Below are 17,815 nucleotides of genomic sequence, written 5' to 3'. Positions count from 1 at the left end.
TTTTCTAATTTTTAGGGTTCATATAAATTTTGGAAACAAAAAAGAGATGTCGTCAACGACTATTAACTATTCCGAACGAAATTACCAAAGATCATTGGTCAACCATTGATCAAGCTCAAATTGACGACTTGAAAGTTTCTTTATAAAAAAATACTAATTAGTTAGAGGTTTTAATTGGGAACGAAAAAAGTTGAAGGTTTTAATTGAATTTTCTTTTCGATTTGGAGATTTTCTATGAGAACTAAAAAAGTTGAAAGTTTTATTTGAAAAATGTTTCAACTTGGAGGTTTTATCTGGGATTTTTCCTATTCAAAAATATGTATTTACGTTCCCTTTTTCATCTTGACTCTTATGTGGCTGATAAAAAATTTCAAAATAATATCTCCCTAATGTTTTCAAATCGTTTTTCTAAACGGTTATTTGATCTAGTGGTTTAGCAAACAACTATATACGATTTGGATGCATGCATGGAACATAACCTCTATCTTCATTGGAATAGTTCCAACATGTGTTTTAAACACTCTAGTAGTCTGTACAATTACAAACATTTGAGTTTTTGAACATATTTTTATTATAAAAAAAAAAACATTTGAAGATATACAGTTTAACAAATTATTCAGTTGACAAGAAAGAAAAGAGACTGAAGCGTTGAAACCCATTGATAGACAAGAGAATACGTAATATTCACTTCCCTTATATGTATTGATATTACTTGGAGAACATTCTTATACATGTGTATATATACTGTAAGTAATGTAATGAGAAAGGCATCGAGGTTTACTAAATAACACCCATGAATGAAACTAGTATGAACTAAACGTTGTAGATTGTTTAAGCATATGATTCCACCATTGATGAATCCCATGTTTATTATAAAACTCCGACGCTTCAGTCTTGTTTACAATCATAAAGGCCGACGGAAGAAAATGAAGATGATCTGGTGTAGAAGACGAGGACCAATTTTCTCCGTCTCCGAATAACATACGCCTAACTGAGTATCCACTAGCCAACCTCGAAATCTCACCGAGTCCCGCCTCCGTCATAGTGACTACGTGATTGAAATAACCAATATATTCTGAGCATATTACATCAGATTGGTTCACAAACAAATGAGGTCTCCAAGAAGCTAAGTTCTTATATCGTGGACCCTCTTGACCCTGTAACAATTGGAGGTAAGAATTGAGAATAACATTTTCAATATCGTTAAGGATTCTCTATTTAAAGCTTTTCATGTTATGGGAGATATTATTTGTGAAGTACCACAAGTATAATGAAAAGTTTCTAAAAGACGAAAAATAGCATTGGCAAAAAGAAAACTTTATATATACCTCATCAAGGTCTACGACTTTGGCTATGCCAGCTTTGAAGAGATCCCTGGTGAGTCGATACACAAAATTAAGTTCGTGATTGTAACCGCACTGCTCTAGAGGAATCAAGGAGATAGGTGGGTTGAAGATGTAAGCCTCAACAGGGAGTCCAGACATGGCCATGTCCTTTCCCGCGAGTAGTGCCAGGCCAGCTCCTAAAGAGTGTCCAGCGATCCAGACAGCTGTGTTTCCGTGTTTGGCCACCAAAGAATAGATTTTTCTAATGACATGCATATGCTTACCCCCGCCATGGAGTTTCTCGAGTACAATACGGCTGTTATGTATCCAATCACTCACATCACTTGGGACAGTTCCCCGTAACGCAATCACGTAACGCGGAGGTACTACTATCGAGTTCGGGGTATTCTCATAATTGATCATGTTTTGGAAGACAGCACCGTATATGGAGCCGTCAAATGCGTCATATAGGATTTCACTTTCATCTAAAGTGAAGTTGAAACTCTTCCACCAAGGTGTGGCTAATGACTCGGAACCATTTCGGTTGTTTTCCCTGTCTCTTTCCTTTGCGTAAACTCCTTGCACCAAACATGAGGCCACTGTGGTTCGGTGATACAAATTGTTCCTATTATAAACAAACCAATTTAGACCATAGAAACGATCGAGTAGATATTATCTTCTTTTTTTTTGTATCATATGAAATGTTATTTATATATAAATTCTATTGGCACATGCAAATATACGTTGAAGTCAAAAGAAAAACAAAACAGTACGCAATAGTGGAAATGTCGTTCCTAGGAAATGGCTAGTATAAAAAACATCGGGGCCAAAAGAAAAATTGAGGTAAAGATTTTCTGTTTGATGACGTAAACTCTTTTGTTTCCGAAAACAGTTACGTATTATATAGTTGCGTTTTTTTACATTAGTTAATAATATTTCATAATCAATATTATTAATATTAAGCAGAAGGTATTGATGAAACGAAATTTACCAGTCAGGATTTGGAATTTGAGGGGGACCAGAACGGCTTAACTCGTCACTGCGTGTAGATTTTTTTAAGTTTCCCATCAGCTCCTCCTTCCAATTTTCGTCTTCAATTCTTCTTATCGCTTATATGTAAGAATTGTAATCACCTGCCGCATTACATACGAAAAAATTGGGATGTAATTAATAAAGATTACTTTTGAAACGAAAAAATGGGATGAAAAAAACTTGTCCACTTTTGAAACAACAGATTTTTGGTGGACAAAAATTCGAAACGACATAAAAAAATTTTGGTAGACAAAATTGTTGTCCACCATTATGACACATTTGGAAAGATTTATGTTTTGTAGCATTTTTGGTAGTTTTGCTACCGTGAATGACATTACTTTTAATGTTCTCTAACTTCAAACATAGCTGGGAAAAGAAAAGAAAAAACTTTAAAACAACATATTTTAAAATAATAGAATATGTAGAGTAGATGAAGTTTTAAAATAGTACCCAAAAATTTAAAGTAAAATTGAATTTAATGGGATCATACGTACCTTTTTCATGGTCTGGATTCTTGAAGTTCGATCATAATCGCATGTAACTGGGTCTGATGAGTACTCTAGAAAGGTATTTCCATCAAACAAGAAATAGAGTACACACTTATATATCTGAGTAGCTATCGTGTAAGCATAAAAGTGATGTCATAAATAGGTAATACTAGTTTTGGTTTGAGGAAGGTGTGAGGAAGTTTCAAATTGTGGAATTTTCTTAGAAGACCTTATATGTCAAGTAGTCAACAACTCAATAAAAGACATAATATTGATGATATTGGTTTGGTTTGTAAATAAAATTATTAAAATTAATTTTGTTTTACGTAAATTTATTAACCGTATTAGTAGAAAGGATTATTCAAATATCTTGTTTCGTATTTGACATGAGTGTCCGTACGTTATGATAAATTAAAATATAAAACTGTAAAAATATCTTACTTTCAAGTTTCAGTGCACTCCTAACCAATTCTTCGAAACATTTACGATAGCACATTTCAAATGAACGTTTGTCCTTTTATAATATTCAATAGTATAAGTTAGTATTAAAATTTTATGAACAAAGAGTAAAAATAATTTTGGCTATAAATAAAATTCAAGTTAAGATTTCATATGATAATTATGTTTGATAAATGATAATATTTTACAACCAATGAAAGTCCCCCGGTCGTAGATAACCCAGGAACACAACTTTCTCTTATCCTTATCCAAAATACTGAGTTTTTAAAATTCCTATTAATAATAATAAAAAAATCCTATTGATTTGTGAATTTTTATTAATTTTGAAATTAGACATATTGATTTTAAGATAACATGGTTTATCCATAAATTAAATCACTCTATTTTCTCCTTTTAATATCTAATGTAGATTTTGAAATCCAGCATTAAATCATGATTTGAACTGGTATTTAGAAATCAATTAATGGATAATACATTATTTTGACAAAATTTTTAAATCAATGATCTAATAAAACATAATTTTGCTTTAAATTACTGAACCAATATAAATCAATAAACTCCATTACTGATTTGATTTTCTTCTATTTTTGTTTTTTGTTATTCATAGTAAATACGAGAGATGTGCACGTCTCATTATGGGACCACAAGGGTTGGTTTGCATAATATGATTTTAATAATTTTTTCCAAGTGGACAATGAATTCGACTTACAAAAGGAGAGGAAAAAATATATGGTTTTGCTTTTTGTAGAAGGATATATAAATTATCATTAGAAATCTATTCAAAAATAATATGTATTATCATTGCAAGTTGCAACACAAAGTCCGGTGCATGCATGTTTTCTAGAAGGGTCTGTATGATAGCGAGAGATTTTTAGGAAGTAGTTCTGTTTGTTTCTTCATCCAAATGATCCATCCAAATGGAAATGAAAAATGATGTTTGTTAAATTTAACAAATATTTGGATGGTTCATCTGGATAATACATCTGAATGATTTTTTAAATTTAGACAAATTTATAAAACTTATTTGGATGAATTTGATTGAACCATTTAGATGGATATGGTTCAGTCAAAAGACAAATATATCCTCATTTATAATCATATTTTAAATAATATTATTTTTTATAGATTTCTTATTTTATATTTTTCAAATTACATATTGAAACAAAAAAAAATTCTAAAATCATGAAATCATGGATTATTATTTTCTGTCAAAATCGTAAAATCATGGAATTGCGTTTTTTTTGCCAAAAACCGCTATTCCACCTAAAATCATAAAACTATATTTTTACGCCGAAACCACTAAATTATATTTTCTCGCCATTGGCAATATTATGTTTCCCGCCAAAACTGCAAAATTATGTTTTCCCGCCAAAATTGCAAAATCATATTTTCCCACTATAACCGCAAAATCATGTTTTCCCGCCAAAACTATAAAATTATATTTTTCGCCAAAAATTATATTTTCCACTAAAACCGCAAAAATCATATTTTCCCGCCAAAACCGCAAAAATCTTATTTTTACGTCAAAACCGCAAAATCATGTTTTTCCCGCCAAAAACGCTTTTCCGTCAAAACCGTAAAATCATGTTTCCTGCCAATATGTTTTGTATTGATGATAGGTAATGATTTTGAATATTTGTCATTTGTCAAAATGAAAGCATGGGTATTTTAATCATTTTTATCTAAATGAGAATGTAGATGAATTACAAAATAATCAAACAAATAAAGATTTATTTAAATGCATTATTTAGATTAAATTGCAAATAATGAAAGAAACATCATTCAAATGAATTATGTAAGTGGATCGTCTGAATGAAAATGATAAATGATGAAAGAAACATGGCTAAGTGGATATAACTTTCTTCCTTGTATGGAGTTCTATCTTTTCTATGGTCACGTACTCTTGTATCAGTGTATGACGCCATCGACGTGACGACTGACAAAGAAAAATGCAAATCATTATTTGCTTTTGTTTTCTACATTACATAGCTATATTCGTAATTGCTTTACCAATTTTGTTTATTCACCAAATTCCCAAAGAAAGAAAAAGAAAAATGAACATTTATTATATCATCAAGAGATGTGAATAACTTTTAAAATAAATAAATTTAGCAAAACCATCTTTTTTTTATGGGATTCTAACCAAAAATCTTCAAAGCGGGAAACACAATTTTAAAAATAATACCGTTCGAGCATATACATAAGGGGATAATCGTAAATCTACGTGCTCTTGGTTTCGAAGAATCACATAAATAGCTGCCTCGCTTTCTCTAAACCTTTCGTAATTTCGCAACTTAAACTCTTCTTCCACAAATAAACCGTCAACGAATATTCAAATTTCAAAATTCATTTCTAATTTCTTCAAATCGAGTTTGAATTTGAGTGGAGAAGCGATTTTGTTCGTCTATCTTCTTCTGATTCTTTTCTCCGATCAATTGAATTTCATGTTCAATGGCGTATGATTCGTTGGGTTAGTTCAAATCGGGATCCAAGGGTTTCGATTTTGGGTCGGTGATAATCGATAGATGGATACGCGGATTGGATTTGGATCGTGTGATAGTACTACCAAATCGAAGAAGGTGCGCAAAATTTCGATCAGTGTGTATGTTGATTTGGGAATTTAGGGTTTTAGTTTTGAAATTGTTTGCTTGATTTCTGTTGGAATTTAGTTGTTTTTGATGGTTATGAGATCTACCAATTAGGATTTTAATCGCGTACATGGATTTTAATTTGGTGATCATAAGAGTTTAATGTTATGATATTCTCTGTTATTTGTTCAAGTAGATGAGTTTAAATAGTTTCATATGTTGATTATGTTGTCATCATCAGTCGATCACTGTTTTTATCTGTGATTCTATATCAATTGTTATGTTCATCGTTTATCTCGAATTACCTGTCTTTCTTGCTTTTCATGTTACAAGCTCTAATGAGGTTTGTGGTCATATGATTCAGCAATCAAGTGGCAATTCATATCTCAATTTGGAGACGGGAACAAATGTAAGTTTTAATACACTGTTTCAATTTATATTTGTTGCCTAGATGATGCATTGGAGTCTCTTTCTATTATCTTTATGTGTTCTCTGCCGTTTTGTTCCTCATGCGTGAGACTGTTTATGATAGTTATGTTTTTCAGCTTGGATCTTTGTCATACACATCAAGATTGAAAGTAATCAAATTAGCAAGCGGTCAGATTTGGCTACCTCTTACCAAGTTTTTCTTCTTCTTGGCATTGATTTTGTGGTTTCATTTTATGGTTTGTGTGTTGTATTTCAGGTGAAATTTTGTTTAGTAAGGGGTCGTGTTTCTTGCCTCATGCTGATATCTTTGAGCATATGTCAGGTCAGATATCTCTCACTCTATTCTCATGTTTATTGTGTCATCTCGATAGGTTATTTGCATTTCAAGAACCGAGTCTTGGCTTGTTTGGGTTACTCACACTATCCAAAAACACACCTTATCTAGAAACAGACACGTTCACAGACACGAAAATCACTCAAACACAATGCACTCAAACTCAAAACACATCCAAAGACTACAAAACTCAAACATAAACATACACTCAAAACTCAAATTCCACTACCAAAAACAAATCATATCTAACGCAAAAAACCTCCAAACACACTCAAAGGTAACAAAAAAAAAAAAGAACATAATAAAAGAAACAAAATACAGCACAACACAAAATTAGACACAAGAAAGAAAGAAAAAAAATCAATCACGTCACGGTTAATATCTTTTTTTTCTTATTGGTAACAACTTTGAGATTTTGTTGAAGTCAATTTCAGGTAAGTATCTTTATCTTCCTATTTTTCTTCCTTTTCTTTGTGTCTTACAACTTACAAGTTACAATTATTAATCTTTTTCTTAACAATTTTGTACTTTGTATGCTATTCCAAAAGAGAAATTCAAGCCACTACAAGCGAAAATGGTGTCTTGCATACAAAAGTAAAGAGGTAACCAATGTATTTACTTAGATATGTTTCGTCCTGTGATTGTAAGTGAAGGGGTATCGGTGATGATTCAAAATCCAAGAAAAACACTAAAGTTTTAGGGTAAAGCTTCTTGATTTCTTCTCATTTAATTACTTTTGCTTCATATTTTCATATGAATACATACTTGAGAAAGGACAAAACCAATCGTAAAAGCTGGTTTTTGTCATACTTAATAAACATGTTCAATATTTCAGCTTTGGACATTGTTTCATTGTCAAGATTAATAGAAACAACATGAGCAAATCAGTCAAATCCCGGGATGGATCAAACTTCGTAAGATTTCGTTCTCCATTAGCATTATTTTTGTGGTTTTATTTTTTAGTCTTGTATTAAGTATACCACTAATAGAATGGTTTTGTATCAAGATGGTGGACTCTTAGGCTGAAAATAATTGAACAAGAAAGTGATTCAGTCGACTAAGAAAAAGGAAGTGTCAGGTAGATAAACTATCTTTGTCTCTTTTCATATTTGTTTTTTACGGTCCTGTGTATTTATTATACTGCTAATAGAATGGTTTTATAACAAGGTAGACGGATCTTAAGCGGAAAATAACCTAATTTAAGAAAGCCATTCAGTCTCCCCTAAAGAAGAAGGTCAGGTAAATAAACACACTTTTGCTGGAAACGTCTGACGTGTTCAAGTGGTCTATAACTTGTAAGAACTAGTCCCATATCATATATCTAGATTACATCTTGATTCGCAAGGTACAATATTAATAATATCAGGGATGAGTTTTTGTTGTTGGAGAATCCTTTGCCAATGAGACAACCAAATATTTCCTCAGTCTTAAGGTGACTGATTTTCTTCATCTTCTCTTACACCTATCCTGACTTGGATCATACTTAGTAAGATTTTCTCTACATCAGCATTATTTTTGTGGTTTTATTATATAGTCTTTTGTATTTAGTGTATTGCTTATAGAATGTATTTCTTTTTTAATCAATTCAAGATAGAAGATTCTTAAGCTGAAAATAACTAAACATAAGAAATTGATTCAGTCTACTCGGAAAAAAGATCAGGTAGGTAAACATCTTCGTCTCGTTTCTGAGTTTGTATTTTTTATGTTCTTGCTATCTAGTAGACTGCTAACATAATAATTTTGTACTAAGATACATGATACTTGAGCGGAAAAGAGTCAAATTTAAACTTACATTGAGAAAATCTTTTTCTGGATATGTCTGATGTGTTAAAGTGATTTATAACTTGCAGGAACTAATTAAAGCACAACATATTTCTCTATCACATCTTGATTTCCCAGGTAAAATACTAATGATGTCATGGATTGGATTTCAGTTGTTGGAGAGTCCTTTACACATGAGGCAGCCAAATGTTTCCTGACCAATACTAAGGTGACTAATGATTTTCATCTTCTCTTACACCACTAATTTTGGTTGTAGAATGATTTTTCCAGAAATTACATGTGGCTTTCTTTCCTAACTTTATTTGTATGTCTGTTTTTTTTTTCTTATCCATTGCATCATTTTGGTTGTGGCTTGGACTTGAAGGAAACCATCATAATTACATGATCCGGATAAATGGGGTTTGGACTAATGACTATGGTGTCACTTTCGTTGTATCTGTGAAGAAGAAAGTCATGCAAGAAGAATCTATAGTTATACCACTTTGTTTATTTCGCTATCTATCTTTATATCTTTATATGTTTCTTGTCTCCATTTCCGAGCTCTAACATAATCAATCTGATTGGTAAATGATACAGCAATCAGGTGACAACTCATATCTCAATTCCGTGTCAGGAGCAAATGTGAGTGTTGAAACACTGTTTGAATCAAATTTGCTGCATACATGATTTGGGTTATCTTAATGTTGTCTCAAAACGTTTCGCAGTTAATACTCATATTAAGTGAGATTGTTTTCCTAACTTGATGATTTCTGTTTTTCAGTCGGGTTCTTCATTACACAGCATAACCTGTCAAGATTAAATAACAGAAAATTAACAACCAGTCAGGCTCTGTAAGATTCTTACCATGTTTTGTTCTTTTCCTTTGGCGATAATTTTGTAGTTTCACTTTGTTGTCTGTGCCCATAATAATTGCTAACAAAATGTTTTGGATACTAGAGAGTGGATCTACGAAGAACAAAAGTTCAAGAAAGTGCTTCAGTAGCCAAGATCAAATGAGAGGTCATGTATCTTTGAGCTGTACATAACCTAATTTCCGGAGGCGATTCAGTAGCCAAAAGAGCATATAGAGGTCAGGTAAAGTAAATCTTTCCCTCTAATCTCATGCATTCTTCCGTATAGATTATTTGCATTTGACGAGCCTATGTGGCTTGGCTTGTTCGGGTTACTAAATTATCTAGAAACACATAACTTCACGAACACAAAGACACTGAAACACAATCAACTCAAACTCAAAACACACCCAGAGAAAACAAAATTCAAACATAAACACACAAAACTCAAACACGATACAAAATAGAAATCATATCACATGCAATAAACTCAGAACACCAACACAAAAAATAAAATTCAACACATAACTTCACGAACACAAGACACACGAAGACAATTCACCCAAACTCAAAACACACCCAAAGACAACAAAATTTAGAAACGGTACAAAAAAAAAAATCACATACATGCAAAGAAACTCAAAATACTCTCTAACGCAACACAAAAATAGACACAAGAAAGAAAAAGAAAAAATAAGAGATAGTTACCCTCTGAGGCACTTTTTCAAAACAATTTACGTGATACAACACTTTAAAAAAACAAGACACTTTGTCCAATCAAAGTTACCATTATACCCTAAAACTGTTTTTTATCTATAAATCAAACCAAATCCGTATTCCCTAAACCAAATTTGGTTTACGTACACGGCGACTTTACAGTTACCATCAAAGTTTATTTTCATAATTCTATAAAAAATCTAAATCTAATAAAAAAATCCTAAATTACAGTTTCTCGACTCCGGATCTTTATTCTAAAAACGCCTTCTTCCTCGTTCTCCACTCTCACCAACAACTTTTGATTTCAGATCTAAACGATGCAAAGCTCCGCCGTATTTTCCCTCTCTCCGTCGATCCCTCTCCTACAACAACGGCGACTCTCTCTCCGCCACCATCCTATAACCGCCGCTTCTTCAAGCGATCTAAACATGTCTCCAAATGTTCCTGTCTGGACTAAGTTGCTATTTGATTCTTGTTTCTAACGGCATGTTAAGGATAGTCTATATTAGTCATCGCTTTTGTTTGATTTGTGTAAGCATAATTTGTTTATTAACCTTTTTTAGAAACCTACTCCATAGGTACTTAGTGCCATTGTACCAATTGTTGGTGGAGTTGCACTTGCTTCAATTTCGGAGGTCTCATTCAACTGGTTAGTTTGTTGAGTAGTATTGTGACATTTAAGTCGGTGGTTATCTATTCTTCTGATAACTCTCAGATATTTACTATGATTACTTGTTTTGTGGTAGGGCTGGGTTTTCGAGTGCAATGGCATCAAACTTGACTAACCAATCACCAAACAATTACATATTCGAGTTTTAGTTTTGGAGTTTGATTTACTTTTGTTGTGAAATGTTGCAAACGTTTGGGTTACTTTTGTCGTAAACTCTTTGATTTCTTCTTATCTCGATTTCTGTTTCATTGTCGAGAGTCTATATAAAACAAAAATCATTATATGTTATTGGATGTTAAAGTCGCTTAATCTTATAGCTTTGAACGATTAAGCCAGACTTTGATTTTGCTAGTGGAGAGTACTAGCGTCAATTTAGACACATATATTGTTTGATTGGGATACATTTATCTCTTTAGTTTTGATACAAAAAGCTTACAAGTGTTTGGAGATCTTTTTCATAATTCTGTGATAAAGTTCAAGAACTATTTGCCCCATTTGTTTGAAATTCAGTACTTGAGGTCATCTATTGGAAAGAAGATTAACACATGGACTGTAACGTTTGGACTATAACATTTGGACAATAATTAATGGACAACCATACCTTTTGTTTGCATGAATTATAGATTAAGTAGACGGTTTTTGTAAGATTTTGAAGATCTGGCCAAATTGTTGATTATTGGTCGTATATACGTCGAAGATATGGAACCATTTTTCAAATTTATTCATTTATCACTCCATGTTTTGCAAATTATAAAAATTTAATAGAAACCAACTTATTGATTATTGGTTTTATATAGGTACATGAAACCATTTTTCAAATCTGTTTATTTGTCACTCCATTTTTGCGAGTTTTAAAATCTTTAGAAAAGTCATGTAATTTTCATTTAGATACTTCTTAAGAAAGAATGACTAATACTATATAATGATGGAAGTGTCCATACACAAATGAATAAATGGTCAAAGAAAAATGAACGATGTACGATGTATTTTGAATTGGCAATTATCATTCATGTATAAACTTGTGTATTGAAATGATATACTACCTGGTGAATAATTAAATATGGACTAGACCGCTTGGACAATCATTAATGGACACCTATGTCTTTGATCTACTGTCAATGTGTTTTATTGCTCTGTAAAATTATCATTTTTTTATGGTTATGATATACTATATGGTTTAGAGTTTTGTTTTACGGTTTCAAATTTAGTGGATAAGGATTAGGGGTTCATCTAGTTTTACATTTATTTGAATCATCAAGACTTGTTGCAGGCTTTGGACACCATCATCACCACAATGGATTAAGAGATATAAACACTTTCAGATTATCCATTAAGATTCAACCATAAACACTTGTCCATTTGACCATAAGCATTTGTTCATAGAAAACAAAAGAAAGTTACCAAAACACATGAAAAAATGATACAATATTCTGTTAACATAAGCAGATTTAAGTAGACCATTACTCTTATTTTTTAAAACAAGATAAGCTAATTAAACAATCATTACCTTATCTTTTAAAGCTAATTTTTAATGAGAAGAGACATGTAGAGTAAAAAAACAAAACAGAGTTGTGTGGTAATGATATTGGCAGCCATGTAACTAATGTGAAGTTTATAACACTAATGTGAAATTATGAACACAGAGTTTAGCATTTGATATATAAAAGGAGTTTAGGCTACACACCTAGATAAAGAACTGGTTAATCCCAAGAGAGTTGGAGTAACAGTAATATCAGAATTGTTGATCATCACTTCCTCTTTCAAAGCAATATTTGTGAGTCTCATCCATCATTTTCTTGCATAGGAACGACAAAGCTAAAACAACAAAACTCCAAAACCCAAGAACAATCTCTTACAAGTATAATATATATAACACTATGAAATTGACTGTCATCTACAAAGTCTAATTCTCTTAGTTTAGATGTTCAACAAAGCATCAATTTACCAAGATAGAATCACTCTCGTTGATTTTCTTCCACCAATCTCTTTCGCCTTCTTAATCACATTCTATGTCTTGTACCTTCCTACGAATACCAAAGCCACTGTTTCCCATCTCCCAAGCTTACTAGTTAGATGCTTAAGAAACTGCTTCTTCAAATATTGATATCTTGCGCAAGTCCAATTTTTAGTTTCATTCACATATCCACTTTCCTTAGACTCTAATCACCACTTTTTCGAAATTTCCGTCACCTTCGGTGTGTCACCGGAGAAGCATTTTACGGCAGATTATCGCCGCTTTATATCGTTTATTCACCGATTTCCTCCTGGATTTGCGTTCGTTATCCATCGATGACTCATCGTGAATCTGCACTGGATCTAAGATCTGACCATAACTGACGTGAATCTTACTTCAGGTGAGCAACTAGGACCGACGAGGAAGAGAGAGAAGGCCATTAGAAGAACAAACTCGTCATCAATTTGTCGTCATCAACGACTCCGTGCTCATTAGATCTCGATAATGCAAAGGCAAGGGTTAAAAAAAAATGAAAAATTGAGAACGTTAATAGGAGAATTTGATTAGTATAGTGAGAATTAACACCTTCTTGGCTCTCGCCATTGTTGTGTTGGAGAGAGAAAGAAATTGCTCTTTGTAGAGAGCGACTATTCTTAGATCTGATAACTTCATCTTAATTATAGTAGATTTTAATCCAACGATCGATATTAAACCCCATATAACTTAATTGGTTTGTTTTCAAGTGTTCGGTTAAAGACAATTTGATAACTGACTTTTGGTTAGCGTTTCTTTCATCCCAGGGGTATAAAAGTCCAAAAAACACACAAACAACACAAAAAGTGCCCTCTCCTTATAAAGTGCCTCAAACGTAAAAAACTTTCTTTAAAAGTGTCTCATTATGCTACATTCCCAAAAAATAAACTTCATGATTAATATTTTTCTTTATTGGTAAGAACTTTGCGATTCTATTGCCAAGTCAATTTTAGGTGAAATATCTTCCCCTTCCCATTTCTGTTTCTTTTACTTAGTCTCTTACAACTATCAACCATTTTGTTGGTCATATTGAAGTTAAGTATGTTGTCTAACAGTTTCGTAAGTTCTATGCTACTTTGAAAGATAAATTCTAGTCACTACAAGCGAAAACGGTGTCTTGCATACAAAAAGCAAGAGGTAATCAATACACTTCTATAGATATGTTTTGCATTGTCAATGTTTTCGTCCTGTTTTATGAAGGTGAACTTTAAGTGATGATTCAAAATCCAAGAAAAAACCCCGAGAATTTTAAGGTGAACTTTCTCATTTACTTTTGCTTGACACAAGATGCTTATAAGAAACTCTTTAATTATTGATGAGGGCTAGGCCCGAAGTTCAAGATCTCATGTAGGAGGTGCAAGGCCAGAAAATTGAAATCCATATACTTCGCAAATGAGAAAATTAAACAATAATAAACGGTATCGATTATACTTTGTAAACTTTTCGAATATCTCTTTATGAAGATGAACATATTTTTTTGGTTTTCAAAAGTTAGTCAAATTAAGGCTTTGATCAGATTTACTAGTTTTCCAGTAACTTTCTTCCTTACCGTTAATTTGTACGGCCATGTGCCTTATTAATAGTACAAATCGTTCATGGAAAACAAGTAACAAGTAACCCTCTTACCCTACTGCCATGTGCGCCTTATTAATAGGTCCATTCAATGGACTCCATTGGGTCAAATAAATCGTTTTGGTTACTCATACTCGAACACAATTACATAGTCTTTACGATATTTAAGAATTCACTGGAAATATGTTGCTTATATATTTCTAGTTGGTAAATTTGAACATATCCTATTTAACAAATTACTACTAGGTAAGTAAAGTTAATTAATAGAAGAATAATGTTAATCAAATAAAGTATATTCGGGAAGTAATCCAATTGAAAATAAAATGCTGAAAAAAAGTTTGATGTGACATGAAGCAAAAAAACCTTACAATATTTGTATAGAAGATTCAACTGAAAAGAAAATAACTGAAGCGATGAAATTAAGCGCAAGTCATGCTATAATTTGGTATGAAAACTGTCCAAGCATAGGATTCCACCATTGATGAATCCCATGATCTGTCTGAAAATCCGGTGATATGATTGTGTTCACCATCACGATGGCCGACGGAAGAAAATGAAGATGTTCTTCTGAAGAATACGACGACGAACTTTCTCCTCCTCCGAACAATATTCTCCTAATTGAGTATCTAGCCAACCTCTCGATCCTACCCAGTTGCAGCTCATTCATATCGCCTCTATGATTGAAATAGCCAATATATTCTGAGCAGATTGGATCTGATTGGTTCACAAACAAATGAGGTCTCCAGGAAGCTAGATTCATAAATAGATGGCTTTCGTGACCCTGTATATAATTCAAGATAAGTGTATCAAGAGGTGATCAAGTTTCTTGTAAGAAAAGGCAAACCTATTAACAATTTCAATATCTAGCTTTAATGGTTATTTTATTGAAAATTTTATATGGTTGGGGGACATTATTTGTGAGGTATTATATTATTGAGAAATTCCCACAAATAGCACACTTTTAAGTTTTTTAGAAAAAAATAACATTAAAAAGTTTTTAAGACATAAATAGCATTCAAATAATTATTTGAAAAATTCCTTAAAGTAACAGTAAAACAAGTTTTATGAACAATAATAATACCACAATTTTATATAAAATCTATTCAACCAAAATAAATTAGAAATTTAAAATATTATATTTGGATTCTGTATTTCCAATTTAGGGTATATATTTCAACTATTTAAAAGAAATTTTGATTTATTTTAATATTAGTTGATGGTATTATATTTGGGTTTCTTATTTCCAATTTAGGGTATATATTTTCACCATTTAAAAGAGATTTTTCATTTTAAAATTAGTTTGTATTATTATATTTGGGTTTTTTTTATTTCCAATTTAGGGTATATATTTCCAATATTTAATTTTTTTTTGATTCAATTTAATATTAGATTAGTGGTTGCTCTCATTTTTATTTAGGGAATTGATACAAATAGTAATAAAAAACTTTATTATTTAATTAATATATAAATGATTAAAAACTTTATATGATATTTTTGGAAGTTTCAAAACAAAGTATCATTTTTGGAATAATAAAGTTTTTTAGTGCCATTTGTGTCAATCCCCCCATATTATTTGGGAGATAGTATTATTTGTGAAGTACCATAAGTATTATGAAGATTTGATACCTCATTAAGGTCTAGGACTCTTGCTATGCCGGCTTTGAGGATATCCCTAGCGAGTCGGACCGCACATTTAAGATCCTCACTCTCCACTAGCTGCTCTAGAGGAATCAAGGAGATAGGTGGATTGAAGATGTAAGCCTCGACAGGGCATCCATACATGGCCATGATCTTCCCCGCGAGTAGTGCAAGGCCAGCTCCTAGAGAGTGTCCAGCGATCCAGATAGCTGTGTTTCCATATGTGGCCACAAAATATTGCATTGCTTGAATGGCCTGCACAAATCTACCCCCGCGGTAGAGGTTCTCGAAGGCGATACGAATGTTAAGCTGAACATCACAAGCCATAGTTTGTGGGCTTAAGATCGTTCCACGTAACGCAATAATGTAACGTGGAGGTACTATCGAGTTGGGAGTATTCTGGTAATTGATGTCGTTCTGGAAAACGGCCCCGTATATGGAGCCATCTAATGCGTCCCTAAGTTGTTGGTATAAAGTGAACCTGTAAAACGCCCACCAAGGTCTAGCTTTTGAGTCAGAACCACACCGGTTTTGTTGCCTATCTCGTTCCATTGTGTACACTCCTTGCACTAAACATGATACCAATGACGCTCGGTGGTACAAATTGTTCCTATTGAAAAACAAACCAATTACAGTATATACACCACAGAATCATCGAGTAGATATGTATATTATTTTGTTTGTGTCATCATTAAGAAATATTACTTGAATTTAATGTTGAAAGACACATGCAAAAGTATGTCGAAGTCAAAAGAAAAAAGAACCAATAAAAAACCATCGGATGAAGTGGTATCAATATATTTGTACAGTCAATTAATTATTTTTGTCTCTCAGATTTTTGTTCTGTTAAAAAAATAATGGTATCTAAATCGAATTTGCGATATTTGAGTAATAATTCGTGATCAATGTAATCATCTACTCTTTGTTTAAAAAAAAAAAAAGGGCAAAAAAGAATCCATAATCAATATTATTTTGGAAGGGAAGATATAAAATGAAACTGCATATTTACCAGTCAAAAGAGGGAATTGGAGGGGGACCAGAAAAGCTAAAAATCTCTCTGCGTGAGGCCATCAGCAGCTCCTCCTAATTCACACTTTCACCGTCTTCTCTTCTTCTTCTTTTTATCACTTACATGTTAGAATGGTATCCATTCATACTACATACGAAAAAGGTGATGTAACTAACAATAAAAGTATATAGTAATTAACTAAAACATAAAATTAAAATAATTAAAGTGTATGATAGATACAATGATATAGCTGTAAATACAAAAATATCAAGTACCCCTGGTTTTGTAACTGGTTTCACTTTGTGAGTGAAGTGAGAGAGCTACTGACGAAACCAACCAAAAACAAACACAGGTTGATGATCAACCTGAAGAGAAAGACATTTGAGCTAGTTTTAAAAATTCATTGTGATTGTTCTAACTCTAAGTCATCTATTTATATGATCAATGAGAGGAATTGTTGTTTTCTCTAGAAATAAAAATTGTCAAGATATACAAAAAATAAAGGAGGAAGATAAATATTAAATATGTCTTGTGTATCTCCACGGGGAATTTAGCCACAAATTTCCACAACAATTTCCTCTTTTCTTTTTAACAAAACGAATAGGAATACAAAACAAATAGGAAATTGTCGGTAAATTTCCCATGAAGATATTTGAGTTGAAATAAAGCTAAGGTGATTGAGAAAGCATATGGAAACTGTTAAATACTTTGGGAAAGTACCTGGAAAGATCATTTAATGTGTTGTTATTTAAATCTATGATAATTTTCTAAAACATATTTCAATAATAATTACTACTAAAATCTTTGAAAAAAATATCATTTGGAAAGACTTTCTAGGCGTCTTCGTATTGAAACCAAATGTATCATTTGGGAAGACTCAAAAAGTCTTCCAATGTAAATTTCATATATAACTAGAGTCTTCCTAAACACTGATTTAAAATCAGTCTTCAAATTA

The 17,815-nt window shown here is 32.2% G+C and overlaps 2 protein-coding genes and 2 non-coding genes across 8 annotated transcripts; 2 read left to right on the top strand and 2 right to left on the bottom strand.

The window, feature by feature from the left end:
* Positions 1 to 549: 549 nt before the first annotated feature.
* AT5G24210 (alpha/beta-Hydrolases superfamily protein) lies at positions 550 to 3,079 on the bottom strand. 3 transcript variants are annotated; one of them, NM_001343852.1, is made up of 5 exons: positions 2,852 to 3,057; positions 2,696 to 2,723; positions 2,317 to 2,458; positions 1,329 to 1,950; positions 594 to 1,157 (listed from the first exon to the last, which is right to left on the bottom strand). In NM_001343852.1, the coding sequence occupies exons 3-5, from the start codon at positions 2,391 to 2,393 to the stop codon at positions 804 to 806; spliced, it is 1,053 nt and encodes a 350-aa protein (NP_001331222.1). In that variant the 5' UTR covers positions 2,394 to 2,458; positions 2,696 to 2,723; positions 2,852 to 3,057; the 3' UTR covers positions 594 to 803. The 3 variants fall into 3 exon arrangements, with proteins under 3 accessions (NP_001331221.1, NP_197809.1, NP_001331222.1); NM_001343851.1 differs by having other exon boundaries at positions 550 to 1,157; positions 2,317 to 2,723; positions 2,852 to 3,079; NM_122327.5 differs by lacking the exon at positions 2,696 to 2,723 and having other exon boundaries at positions 550 to 1,157; positions 2,852 to 3,079.
* A 2,501-nt stretch (positions 3,080 to 5,580) lies between these two features.
* AT5G24206 lies at positions 5,581 to 6,644 on the top strand. Its single transcript, NR_144273.1, has 4 exons — positions 5,581 to 5,883; positions 6,257 to 6,301; positions 6,438 to 6,489; positions 6,578 to 6,644. It is a non-coding gene; the product is annotated as an other RNA (non-coding RNA).
* Positions 6,645 to 7,183: 539 nt separating this feature from the next.
* AT5G24205 lies at positions 7,184 to 9,448 on the top strand. The gene is made up of 9 exons (NR_144272.1): positions 7,184 to 7,356; positions 7,491 to 7,569; positions 7,645 to 7,733; positions 7,823 to 7,894; positions 8,590 to 8,645; positions 8,802 to 8,908; positions 9,014 to 9,058; positions 9,198 to 9,267; positions 9,374 to 9,448. It is a non-coding gene; the product is annotated as an other RNA (non-coding RNA).
* Positions 9,449 to 14,445: 4,997 nt separating this feature from the next.
* On the bottom strand, positions 14,446 to 17,351 carry AT5G24200 (alpha/beta-Hydrolases superfamily protein). Of its 3 annotated transcripts, none has more exons than NM_001343849.1 (4): positions 17,136 to 17,351; positions 16,861 to 17,007; positions 15,840 to 16,461; positions 14,446 to 14,994 (listed from the first exon to the last, which is right to left on the bottom strand). In NM_001343849.1, the coding sequence occupies exons 2-4, from the start codon at positions 16,920 to 16,922 to the stop codon at positions 14,644 to 14,646; spliced, it is 1,035 nt and encodes a 344-aa protein (NP_001318633.1). In that variant the 5' UTR covers positions 16,923 to 17,007; positions 17,136 to 17,351; the 3' UTR covers positions 14,446 to 14,643. The 3 variants fall into 3 exon arrangements, with proteins under 3 accessions (NP_001318633.1, NP_197808.2, NP_001332677.1); NM_122326.3 differs by having other exon boundaries at positions 14,477 to 14,994; positions 16,861 to 16,978; positions 17,136 to 17,267; NM_001343850.1 differs by having other exon boundaries at positions 14,477 to 14,994; positions 16,861 to 17,349.
* Between the last annotated feature and the right edge of the window lie 464 nt (positions 17,352 to 17,815).

This window comes from Arabidopsis thaliana, chromosome 5, assembly GCF_000001735.4.
Source record: "Arabidopsis thaliana chromosome 5, partial sequence".
Classification (NCBI taxonomy): domain Eukaryota; kingdom Viridiplantae; phylum Streptophyta; class Magnoliopsida; order Brassicales; family Brassicaceae; genus Arabidopsis; species Arabidopsis thaliana.
This window is presented reverse-complemented; position numbering and strand designations above follow the sequence as displayed.

What these genes read in the sequence shown, in the direction of transcription:
- AT5G24210 (NM_001343851.1), bottom strand. Translation starts at nt 2,393, where the DNA reads ATGGGAAACTTAAAAAAATCTACACGCAGTGACGAGTTAAGCCGTTCT. An exon ending in CAAATTCCAAATCCTGACTG is followed by an intron (nt 1,951 to 2,316) that starts GTAAATTTCGTT and finishes TGTTTATAATAG; the next exon opens with GAACAATTTGTATCACCGAA. An exon ending in AAGTCGTAGACCTTGATGAG is followed by an intron (nt 1,158 to 1,328) that starts GTATATATAAAG and finishes CAATTGTTACAG; the next exon opens with GGTCAAGAGGGTCCACGATA.
- AT5G24200 (NM_001343849.1), bottom strand. Translation starts at nt 16,922, where the DNA reads ATGGCCTCACGCAGAGAGATTTTTAGCTTTTCTGGTCCCCCTCCAATT. An exon ending in CCAATTCCCTCTTTTGACTG is followed by an intron (nt 16,462 to 16,860) that starts GTAAATATGCAG and finishes GTTTTTCAATAG; the next exon opens with GAACAATTTGTACCACCGAG. An exon ending in GAGTCCTAGACCTTAATGAG is followed by an intron (nt 14,995 to 15,839) that starts GTATCAAATCTT and finishes AATTATATACAG; the next exon opens with GGTCACGAAAGCCATCTATT.